The sequence below is a fragment of the Dermacentor silvarum genome, unplaced genomic scaffold (genome assembly GCF_013339745.2).
Source record: "Dermacentor silvarum isolate Dsil-2018 unplaced genomic scaffold, BIME_Dsil_1.4 Seq229, whole genome shotgun sequence".
Lineage (NCBI taxonomy): Eukaryota > Metazoa > Arthropoda > Arachnida > Ixodida > Ixodidae > Dermacentor > Dermacentor silvarum.
The window spans coordinates 45,902-58,729 of record NW_023605899.1 but is presented as its reverse complement, the minus strand read 5'-3'; the positions used below and the strand labels follow the sequence as shown (position 1 = coordinate 58,729).

Genomic DNA, 12,828 nt, shown 5'->3' with positions numbered 1-12,828 from the left:
GGTTAAACTGTTGCAGTGCGTGTCATCTAGCCGGTACAAAATGCGCGCGCGAGCACTGGCCGTAGTAGTGGAAATCAGCGTGCTTAATAGTCGAGCACCCGCCGCGGCAGCCCATTCGCCATGGCGTTGTACAAGAGGTCGCGGGTTCGTTCCTGACAATGGCGGCCGTATTCCGACGGGGCCGGGATGCAAGCAGTGCTCGAGCACCGTGTATTGCGTGCACGTTGAAAAAAAGAAAAATAAAACGCCAGGCTGTCAAAATGATTCCAAACCCCCCTCCCCCTTGCCTTTTAATACGGTGTAAGTCCTAACCAGTTCGTCACAAAAGTTAATAGTCGACCATCGGATACGGTGCAAACAGTGAGGAGTCAGTGCACGTCAATAACCGAGTAATATTTTTAAATTTGTTATATTCGATAAAACGTTTCGCTACAGCAAGGGATCAATTTTTCTCTGTCGCTTAATTATTTTAACCTCACAAATGTATTGGCAAAACGAACTTCACTACTTTATGAACATCGCCAATTGGAATATTTTTCGATCAGGCAGGACTGTTTCACAACATAAAAGCATTCCTTTGCCAAATTACCATGCCGTAAGAATCGCACGTTCGTTTGTAATTTATTGACCACTTGTTCAATCATAATAGCACTTTCACGGACACCACACCGAAACCATAGCGGGCCGAAGGAACAATTACGATGCACACATTAATAAATTCGCTATTATGTACTCAGCTAATATTCATTTAGGTTTCGTATTGTGTCACCACATACTAATGGATCTCGGGGATCAAGACAGGATGCAGCAAAAAGATATCTTTTGTGGCAGCTGTCACCACCCTGATTCAAAGGGGATCTTCATAACCCCAATCATGTGAACGAGATTTGATTAGAGGATGGTTTGGGGGCAATACAGGTTTGTAATTACAGTCAAAGTGCCTTTGAAGTTTCACTAAAGAGCAAATTACTCAAGAAGACGTAGCTTTTTACGCTAGGGGTACTGTTGGCCACTCATTAATTCCCGTGCAGCCGAAAAGGACGACTCGAATGAGCGCTTCTTGACGTCATGGCTCACGGCCCTGCGCCTAGAGGCTCGGCGGCTGCTGCGTGACCAGCGCGAGCCCATCTTCGACGGTGCCATGGCCAACGTGCTGTACATTGTGCCCCAGAACATGCTCGTTTTCCCAGCGGGAGTGCTTCGGCCCACCCTGTTTTATTCAAACGGTCCCGCGAGCCATAACTACGGCGGCCTCGGTCAGGTAAAACGACATTTCGACTCCACCGTTGTCGCTCTTTCAGATGTGCAAATTTAACAGCCACTCAGTAAATTCATACATTATTTGCCTCGATGTCGGACGGTGCTGGTAAGTATGGCCTATCTCTTCCACTGATGGTTCTGCGATGCCACACGCGTATTCACCAAGGACAACCAGAGCTCAATAACGTGACGCGAAGCTCGGTTTTCTTGCAATACTACCAAACAGTGGTGCCCACCGTTCATCTCTAACAAATATCTCTAAATCGAAAGTCCGAATACAGGACGGAGGAAAACGTCGGTAACGTTGGCCACCAAGTACCGTTTGCATGGAGGCGCAAGGATGCAACGATAAATCACTAAAAAAACGTCAGTGAGAGAGTTGAGACAGTACATTGGATGCAAAAATATAAACAAGAAAGTCTACGAACTTTTACACAAAAGAAAACCAAGAAATCTGAAAAAAAAAAACTTGTAAGACCAGTCTCTACTGCTTTTGAGGCCTGTGCTTGCTGTCAGGGGACAAAATTATGCCGGAACGAATATTCACTAGAAGGTGAGGTATGCGCCTGCTGCAGATAAAACCTTGAAACGACTGAGTTACATTGTAATAGAATGCCACCGAGCCCAAACCATTGGGTACAACCACGTTCCAGAAGCATTGAGGTTCGAGATGATGAGGGCTATAACACGCCAGCGTTCGTTGATCAATATGGAGACGTGTAGAGTATTGGTGAAAAAGAAAGCAGCGAATGGATGGGTAGGAGGTCGTTCCCAAGGGTACGTAGAGCAAAGCTAATGAAGAGAAAAACTTATAGCCAGACTGAAATGATATAGTAAACGTTACGCAGACTAGGCGTCCTTTCACCTCCCCGTTTCTTAGGTGATGCCACTGAAGTATCATTTATCACCATCATCGTCTCCTTGCACCTCGACGACGACGTTCGTTCGTGATGCTACTGTCGTCCCGGCAGACGGCCGTTTCTTGCGAGCAAAAAACGCGCCATGCAAGTCATCAGCATTTACAAGGGCATTATTAGTTTGTTATTTCGTCATTTGTGGAGCCCATGTTACGCTCATAAATGCTTACGTTTACGACTAAGCCATGTCTCCATGGCATATTCGACCACTGTTTAGATGTTTCTCTTTTACGATGACCTCACATTTAAGTACAGAATTCGAACCTTAGTCCTTCGTCACCTTTCATTAGAATCTTTCTCTTTTTTAACTTAAGTTCTCACTGCTTCGTTTCAAATGTCCGATCCATCGCTGCCCTTAAAGGGTCCCTGAAACGGTTTCGGAGCAATTTTGTAGACGCGTAGGGTACAGCTACAGTAAAACATTCGCGCCACAATTTAAGTGAAGCGTCTCATATTAAGAGAGCTACGGACGATTACAAGTTAGCCTCCTGTCTAGCTATGCATTTCCTCCTCAACTCGCTCGCCGAGTGATCGAGCCTAAGCTCCGCCTTCGCTGGCTCTACGTCATGTTGTGACGTGCTGTCACCTATTTCCGGTTGGTCTTGGAGCCAGCGCGCGAAGGCTCTCCAACCTCTCCGCTAGCCACCCGGCCGTCTATCCCCAGCAACAGCGATCAAGCAGCGTGCGTTGCGAGCGTCATGTCGCAGCGCCGAGCGTGTCCGGTGTTCCGGTAACCATAGGCGAGCTTGGTGTTTTGACGGAAAGCCAGAGGCGTAAACTAAAGCCCCTCCATACCGCTGTGATGAAGGAGCTTTGAGGACGTACGTGAGCGGCCTGATCGGCATGCACGGTCCAGCCATCTGGTGGCGCAGAGCTTAACCAGCAAAATACAGAGCTAATGTTCCTGTAATCAAGTGCAAATCATTTTAAACATATAAAGAGGCAACGTGTTCAAGATTACGCTCCTGCCAAAAACTTGAGCCAGCAGCAAAGTAGACAAAGCTTGGTTACTGCTATATTAGCTGTGTGTTTGGTTGAGCTTTGTGCCGCCAGGTGGCTGCACCGTGCAAGCAGTTCACGTTTGCCCCTCCATTCATCACGTAAAACGTGGTCAAACGGCCAGTACACTTGCGTTTGCGTTTACCTGAATACCGGACACGCTAAACTTTATTGTGGCAATCCTTCGACGTGAAGTGACGGCCGCAAACGCGTAGATGCTGGCGTCGTTTGGATACACTCCGATGCGTTGCAGCCATTCCGCTCGTCTGCTGCCTTACAGTGGGGCACGATGTTGCAGCTTTACATGGCGCCGATCGCTACGTTTGCAGCCCACAACGTAACAAGGGCGAACCATGGTGCTCGCGAAAAGAAAGAACAAGACCAACACTGACCGCGCAGCTCTCGTCAACACGGAGCACGTTTAACACAAGCAGACGACACTTGCTGTGGGCCGGAAGTGCTTTTAGTGTAGTGATACATGCCCTTGTGCATTCTCTTCTTGGTACTTTCTTTTTATAGAAACAAATTGACTAACATATAAACTATTACGAACAACATTTGTTCACCATAATGTTGTAAAAATTATCGATGACGCGCCCTGGGCAGCCAATCAGATAGCTGGCCCAGTGACGTGCTCTGGACAAATCGCGTCATCTGGGCACAAAACTCAGCCGTTTGGCGTGCTGCAATCGGTAGCGATGTACCTTTTTAAAACCTTATAATAAATTACACGCTTTACGTGGAGCGTTTAGATGCGTCAATTAATGATCAGAAGGACCTACGCCAACGACTCAGTACGTTTGTACAAAATCGTCAAAATCGTTTCAGGATCCCTTTAAGCTTTCGGCGTGATGCTTGTGACCTCGAGCGTTTGCAGGTGTCCATCGGACCTTGCTGTCATGGATGGGAAGTTGCAAGCAGCACGAAAAAACGCGGACAGAGGGAATAAAAAACAGACAAGCTTTGCACTAGAAATGAAGTTTATTGTGGCAGCAAGTGCGAATTACATTTTAAAAATGGGGTAGCACAGGGGCTAGCGCACTGGTCAAACTCCGCGAGACTGAGAAACTGTCACATTTCCCCAAAAATGATATACACAAGGCAATAAACCAAACTTTAAATCATCCAGAGTGCACGACGATAAACAGAATTTCTTTTGCCCATGAATCATATGACGCCTTGTTAATGCAACCGCCATAATGAGTCGCAATATAACACTATTCTTTGGTTTTCGTGGTTTCCTTATTATAATGATAAAAAAGTGACAGTATCACAGATGCTGGGGTAGCACCCGTGTGTTTTGTTTCTGTGCCCCTCTGTCCGGGTTTCTTGCTCTGCTTACTCCTTCCCACCCATCTATACATACCAACTCGCCTAACTTTTGGTGCGGTGGCAGTCACCTACAAGCTCTCACTTCAGCTGGCCAGGACTTTTTGTTGCGTTAGCTTTACGTTCATGAATAGTATCTTCACTGGTTAGACCATCTTTCATGTAATTGGTTGTCATTTCACCGACAAAACGCTTTATTTTCGTGCACAATTCATAAAAACTGACAAACTGCGACAGGCCAGGTTGTTTAACACCACCATGTAATTTTATTGCTCACACAGCAATATATGTATATTCAGAGACGAAAGGAGGAAAGAAGATAAATGTTGCAGCTCTGTTGCTCCCCCAATTACGACAAAGATACATCGTAATGTAGGCGTGACACTTAAATCACAATGCCAATAATGACTCTCACTGTGTAAAATGTATTAGATAGGGAGCTAACTGCAGTCAGAATTCGTCACACGCATGTGCAAAGCCTCATAAATCGCCCGATCTCCTCGGCCTTTAAACTTGGCCCCAATCACACACTTTTTTCAAACAAAGAGAAGAACTTGCACTTCAAATAGTGCACTGTCACGTGACTGCCCCAGACCCGTGCATAAAGTTGGCGTCACCACGCAGCCACTCATTTATACATAATCTCGTTTGGCCGATATAGAATCTACCGCACGATAGCGGTATGCGAAAAATCACTTCGCCAGTGCGTACTACGTATTTGTTCGCGGCCTTTCTTTCACCTACAGCGATGATGCATTTACATCATTTACATGCCTGCACAGCGAACCAAGCTTGTCTCGTGCCGAGAAAAGTAGCTTCACATCCATTTCTCTTGCAGATCTCTTAAGCTGATAAGACACTTTATACACAAGAGGTATAACAGAAAATTTCGTGTTGCATCGTTCTTCGTTGGTTCATTACCAGTGCACTGCGTTCTTTCCGTAATTAAACAAGAGGCAACTCACCCACGCTTGCAAACAAGGTTTCGGGGAAGCCAGGTGCTCAGAGGCGTTTACCTTGGGTGCAAAAGCTTCCTTCCACAAGGACCAGGTAACACCTCGAAAGGAACGCTCTCATACACACTATTGCGATTCCCTGCTTCACAAGCTTTAATTGCGGGGAAGAGCAACAGACTTTGTCGAGAGTGCGGTGCGTATAGCCAACAAACGTGGTCAGGCGAAAGAATAATTTCTAAATTGATAAATCTTAGTTGGTTATTCTTGGGAACCTCGATGATGATGATGATGATCATGATGAGATTGACATCCCTTTTGAAACGGGGAGATCGCAGTAGTCACCTAGCCTGCTTGATTTATTCAGGTAAACTGTAAAAGCTTTTCATTCTAGCATTTTTATACATCAGAATAATCTTTTCCCCTCAAGACTTCTCTGTCTACCTTATATGCTACCTATGCCTATAACGGGTCTGCTTGTATAAATTTATTCCTTGCGTTTTTTGAACCAATACTCTAACCATCTCTTGGTTACCTCGGCTGCAGATCCGTTGATGCTTCCATCCACTTTAAATCCAAGTGCTTCTGGAAGGTGTACGTTACCTCCGGGTCTCACTGGGTGGATCCCTTCGCATTCCATTAGGATGTGCTGAGTGGCATCCGGATTTTTGCTGCAGCATGCACATCCGTCACCTTCTTGCGAATATTTGTTCCTGGATGTTTTTGACCATAGGCAACTAGCTCGAGTCTCAAATAGCAAGCCCTGCCCTTTGTGTTATAGTTCAGATTTCCCCTCCTAATTTCTTTCTTCCCATTCTTGAAATCTCCATGGTCTTTTTTTGTTTAAATTGTTTGCATCCAATTGCCTGTCTCTGTCACTTCCTTTCTGATGACTCCTCGTTGTGTATCTATTCTTTCAATTACCCTGTACTTGGTTTGCAACTTTCTTGACCTATTCATTCAATAACACTTTTTTACATTCCATTGGGCACAAGAAATTAGAGTACGAGTATAATAGTTTAACTGCTAATTGAAGAAGCGTAACTAGCAGAATATTTATTCATATAACGTCACTGTTATGAATCCCTGAAATATAGTCCTTCGGCTTTCGTTTAAATTCAAACGGCTTACGTGACTTGATAGCAGAAGGGCAGTGTGTACGAAATGGAAACTTGAAGAACTTCTATTGCAGTTCTTGGCGTCTACATCACTCGTTTTCATCAAACTTTTATTGCGATAGCAATTATATGGACACTCCGAGCGGATTTATGGTGCAGTTGTCATCGTCGTCGCCGTCGCCGTGAGGTTCCGTATAATGTCCACGGGCGATAAAATCGTCACCGCGCGCCGTATGCTGTGCGCGAGTGAAAGCAATCGACAGTGAGCCGGCAATCGCGGCTCGTGCACGCAAGGGCGGGAGGCGGGAGGAAGTACGCAGTCTTTCAGTCGTGCACAACGCTCTGGATGGAGGGGCCACGTTTTACATCGGCCTCGCGCTCCCACGGGGAGGGAAGGCTCCGGGGAGGGAGGGTTGGAGCGTTCTTTGCCGCGAGCGCCCGCCCGCGCAGGTGTATCTTGAAATCCATCTGCGGCGGGGCAGAGCCCGCCCTCCCTGTGTTTGCGTGCCTAAGATCTCGTTGATGCGAGCGACGGCACGAAGCTCAATTCACTCGCTGCTGCTGCCGCGCCGACTCACTCTTAACGTTTTGGCAGCGAGCTTCGGCTGTCATCGAGTGAGATGCGTTCACGTTTGCTTGTGCGCACATGACACCATGCTTGTTAATTTAGTTAGTGTGCATATGTTTACAGGTTTATACGGCAGATGAAACTTCTATTCTTACTTTGTATAGCTGTCCACTAATTATCTATCGCAATTGATGCTTTGCCTTTTAAAAACTGAGACGTTTTTCTGAACCTCTCTGTTTTTTTTACTCATTATTCAACGCAGTGCCCTGTGAACTATTGATCTTTGTCCGCGTTTAGTGCTCTTTGCCGCCGCTAGTGCAGGAGTTTTCCTCTACAAATCTTTGTCGCAGATAGCAGGTTCCGAGCTGATGCGAGGCTTTGACGTCAAGGGCATGGCATACGACGATGAAGGCGAAAAGCGCCCCTGGGGAACTACGGCTCAACGTGTCCAGTTGTCATCGAATGCATTATGCCTGAGCAAATCATTCTTAGAGGTCAGTCGGCATATTTTATACTCAAGGGGGCTTTGTCAGTTTCAGCTAAATAAAGCATTTTCATTATCTTGGCATCTAATTCAACAACGAGTACCGGCTCAGCGCAATTTGAACAGACAACACATATCAAGCACCCTGAAAAGATTTACGTAGCCGCCAGCCGCTCACTAGTTAAATTATTCATTGAAAATACCCCTAATTGCCCTCGTAATGAGGGTAATTACGGGCATTTGGGAGGTGCTACAAAACCGTTAAAGCGGAGCTCGGCGTAGTTGGGAGTTACAGACAGACATGCGCGCTGAAGACAATGCGCTTGAAATAGTGTCCACAAAGTACTACACTGATGTACCTACGGGAGCAGATGAAAATTCCAACAGAAGTCCGAACGCCCTTGCTTTCAAAAGAGCCGCGGTTCCTGGCATATAGACATTGTTATAAGGAAGACGTATCGTCGCCACATAGAATGCCTCTAACGCCATCGTTGTATCGTTGATCGTTTAAGGCGGCGACCGACCGACCGACCGACCGACCGTCGGTCGGTCGGTCGGTCGGTCGGTCGGTCGGTCGGTCGGTCGGTCGGTCGGTCGGTCGGTCGGTCGTCGGTCGGTCGGGCGGTCGGTCGGGTCGGTCGGTCGGTCGGTCGGCGGGGTCGGTCGGTCGGTCGGTCGGTCGGTCGGTCGGTCGGTCGGTCGGTCGGTTCGGTCGGTCGTCGGTCGGTCGGTCGGTCGGTCGGTCGGTCGGTCGGTCGGTCGGTCGGTCGGTCGGTCGTCGGTCGGTCGGTCCGTCGGTCGGTCGGTCGGTCCGGTCGGTCGGTCGGTCGGTCGGTCGGTCGGTCGGTCGGTCGGTCGGTCGGTCGGTCGGTCGGTCGGTCGGTCGGTCGGTCGGTCGGTCGGTCGGTCGGTCGGTCGGTCGGTCGGTCGGTCGGTCGGTCGGTCGGTCGGTCGGTCGGTCGGTCGGGTCGGTCGGTCGGTCGGTCGGTCGGTTCGGTCTCGGTCGGTCGGTCGGTCGGTCGGTCGTCGTCGTCGGTCTGTCGGTCTGTCGGTCTGTCGGTCTGTCTGTCTGTCTGTCTGTCTGTCTGTCTGTCTGTCTAGCCGCCTACGTCTTTGTGCTCTCATGGCCGTCTCGTTAGCTTGGTATGTACCAAAATTGGCATACTGTGACAAGAGTATATGGCGAACATAAATGATATGTCATGGCATGAATGTCAGGACATGCGTGTCATGTAAGTCATGAAACAGCCGCCTACGCCTTGGTGCTCTCATGGTCGTTTTGTTAACTTGGTAGGTACCAAAATTGGCATAGTATGGCAGGAGTGTATGACAAACATAAGTGATAGGTGATGACATGCGTGTCATGAAGGTCATGACAATGACCCAGCGAAAAAAATGAACACTAAGGAAACACAGAAATGGGTTCGGAAGTGGGTACTAACTACTAAGTTAAGGAAACACTAAAGGATGCTGGTGGAAGTCATAGTCATAAGCATGACTCAGCAAAAATGACAATGACTTAGCAAAAAATAATAACACTCAAAAACTACTGGAATGGGTACGGACGTGGGCACTAACGGAAGGAAACACTAAAGGATGATGGTAGAAATCATAGTCAGGTCATGACTCAGCATAAATGACAATGACTTAGCGAAAAAAGATCAACACTCAAAAATTCCTGAAATGGGTTGGTACATGGGTACTAAGTGAATGAAACGCTAAAGGATGCTGGTAGAAATCATAGTCATGAGCATGACTGAGCAAAAATGACAATGACTAAGCGAAAAAACATTAACGCTCAAAAATCACAGAAATGCGTTCGGAAGTGGGTACTAAGTGAATGAAACGCTAAAGGATGGTGGTAGGAGTCACGGTCATGACTCATGAGCATGACTCATTAAAAATAAGAATGACTGAGCGAAAAAAGATGAACAGTCAAAAATCAATGGAATGGGTTCGGATGTGGTACTAAGTGAAGGTAAAGGCTAAAGGCTGGTGGTCAAAGTCATAATCATGAGCATGACTAAGGCTTTCACCTTAAGGTCCCTTAGGTGTAACTAAAGGTACTCCTGAGGACTCATGACATGAATGTCATGACATGCGTGTCATGTAGGTTATGAAAGAGCCACCTTAAAAAATTATGGGGTTTTACGTGCCTAAACCACGATTTGATTATGAGGCACGCCGTAGTGGGGGACTCCGGAATAATTTATACCACCTGGGGTTCTTAAACGTGCACTTAAATCTGAATGCACGGGTGTTCTCGCCCCGATCGACATGCGGCCGCCGTGGCCGGGATTCGATCCCGCGACCTCGTGCTTAGCAGCCCAACACCACAGCCACTGAGCAACCACGGTGGGTGAAAGAGCCGCCTACGTCTTGGTGCTCTCATCGTCGTTTCGTTAACTTGGTAGGCTCCCCACACACTGCTTCGCATAGCACCACAGTGCGTGGGACCTTCCTGTTTTTTAGGGGCCAAGCTCCTTAGGGTGTGGGTCATTCCCTCCTCTGTAGTAGTAGTAGTAGTAGTAGTAGTAGTAGTAGTAGTAGTAGTAGTAGTAGTAGTAGCAGTGGTGGTGGTGGTGGTGGTGGTGGTGGTGGTGGTGGTGGTGGTGGTGGTGGTGGTGGTGGTGGTGGTGGTGGTGGTGGTGGTGGTGGTGGTGGTGGTGGTGGTGGTGGTGGAGGTGGTGGTGGTGGTGGTGGTGGTGGTGGTGGTGGTGGTGGTGGTGGTGGTGGTGGTGGTGGTGGTGGTGGTGGTGGTGGTGGTGGTGGTGGTGGTGGTGGTGGTGGTGGTGGTGGTGGTGGTGGTGGTGGTGGTGGTGGTGGTGGTGGTGGTGGTGGTGGTGGTGGTGGGTGGTGGTGGTGGTGGTGGTGGTGGTGGTGGTGGTGGTGGTGGTGGTGGTGGTGGTGGTGGTGGTGGTGGTGGTGGTGGTGGTGGTGGTGGTGGTGGTGGTGGTGGTGGTGGTGGTGGTGGTGGTGGTGGTGGTGGTGGTGGTGGTGGTGGTGGTGGTGGTGGTGGTGGTGGTGGTGGTGGTGGTGGTGGTATGTATGTATGTATGTATGTATGTATGTATGTATGTATGTATGTATGTATGTATGTATGTATGTATGTATGTATGTATGTATGTATGTATGTATGTATGTATGTATGTAGCCACCTCTAGTTTATGAATTGCTCAATAGATGGCGTTGTGTGTCCGTAGCCACCTGTAGTTTTATGAAGTGTTCACTAGATGGCGTTCCGGTTCCGCTTCCACTTCCGGTTCCACTTCCAATTCCGGTTCCACTTACGGTTCCGGTTCCACTTTGCGCGCGTTCGGTGCGAATGCGGGCAAAACGCCGACGCCGTCGACGACAGTTCTGCGCGTTGCTGGTGCTGCTGCATGTCCAAGTTTATACAGCTGATAAAACTACCTTGAGTCGACCACATGGCTGCTTCGCATACTACTCAGGGTTCCCCTACGGGAAGATGGTGTAATTTTCTCTCTCGTTCCCGACGCGCGCTCTCTTTATCTCTCGTCCGTAGCTGTGGTTTACCCGAATGATCCCCCGGTGTTTCGCCCACTCATCATCATTCACTTCGTGGATATGCTGTGTGTTTTTTTTTTTTATTTCAGCAAAGCTGTTAAGGGCAAGGCTCCCCAAGATCGTGTTCGCGTGTAGATAAAAACTATCATCAGCAATTGCTCGAGCGTCGGTAATTAATTAATTATGTGGTTTTACGTGCCAGAACCACGATCTGATTATGAGGACCGCCCTAGTGGGGGACTCCGAAAATTTGAACCACCTGGGGTTCTTTAACGTGCACCTAAATCGAAGCACACTGGTGTTTTCGCATTTCGCCCCCATCGAAATGCGGCCGCCGTGGCTGGGATTCGATCCCGCGACCTCCTCGAGCGTCGTCGTCTTCTTCCGCAGCTGGCTCGTTGGCGCCCCTCGGTTTGTGCTCGTGCCGTTGGATGTCGTACCCAGCACGTGCTCGTGCTCCATGTTTGGCTCCATGTGCGTGGCGGCTTCCCGCCAGTTGTGCCTTAGCACAGGTGTCAAAACGGATGATGGATGGCCCACTGTTATACCCCTCGCCACCGCCGATACCTCTTTCACAAGTTCGATACTCGGCGACACTGTCGCGATACTCGGCTGCGGCACATCCCACCAATCATTGTGCCCCTTTGTCTCGTGACGTAGAGATCGCGCTAGCGCTGTTATCAGCATTTGCATTTGGACTCGCTATGGGACGGACGCTCGCTTAAACACATCTGCCAGGATCCTGACGATGCCGTGCAGTGTGGCGCTCCTATGAACACTGTGGCTCATACGCTAGTCTATGACGATGGTGTGTATTTGGCGCAACAAACGCACTACTTGGCCATCGCGCCGGGCGAAAACAAGACGCCGGTGTCTTTGCTCTTTGACGAACATGCCGAAGAACCTCAATATAGTCAATAATGATAATGTGTAAATTCACTATAGCAATATTCTCTATAGCAGACCCACTATAGTCAAAGCTTCGCTGGCTTTAATTTAACAATTTAATGATGCCATTAAATTGTACTCCGGTAAATAATAACACTCCTGTTTAAGCATGCCACTATCCCACCGTTATCAACTGTGAAGGGCAAGGGAGCCTTTCGTTGCCCAATGAGATGGTACTTCCTATGCGCCGATGCAGCTGGTTGGTGACGAGGCGCCCAAGTCGCGCTTCAACGCTGCAGTGGAGCCCGACTTCGACCTCTTGGCAGACTTCGCCGGATTACACGCGGCTTATGCCGCTTTCCAGGAGCTCCCTCGTGATGTGAGGCTGGTCTCGCTGCCTCATACACCCCTGGACCCCGACCAGGCGTTCTTCGTGTCCCACTGTGAGAAGTGGTGCGAGTCGGCCGACCCTCCGGGAAGTCACCAACGAGGAAAGATCCGTTGCTTGGCGCCCCTTGCCAACATGCCAGCGTTCTCTAAAGCCTTCAACTGCGGCGCCGCATCTCGAATGAACCGATCGCGGAAATGCGTGCTGTGGTAGCAATCGGCCTATTCTGGCCGCCAACAGCGTATCATATTTGGAACCAGCATCCCTTTTGTTGTTTTGCTAGTGCTATTTCTACTGCAATACGGCCATTGTGCAAGCGAAATGCTAATAATTATTCAGCTGTATTCGGCATATAATCAGCCAGCAACATTCCGCCCTCAAGCATGATAAATCAGT

At 48.7% G+C, this 12,828-nt stretch overlaps 1 protein-coding gene across 1 annotated transcript; it reads left to right on the top strand.

The window, feature by feature from the left end:
* Positions 1–1,031: 1,031 nt before the first annotated feature.
* LOC119434761 (neprilysin-2-like) lies at positions 1,032–12,645 on the top strand (the record flags this gene model as incomplete). Its single annotated transcript, XM_037701835.1, has 3 exons — positions 1,032–1,261; positions 7,495–7,638; positions 12,301–12,645. Coding segments are annotated over 3 exons (719 nt in total), but the record flags the coding sequence as incomplete, so codon positions are not given.
* Positions 12,646–12,828: the final 183 nt, after the last annotated feature.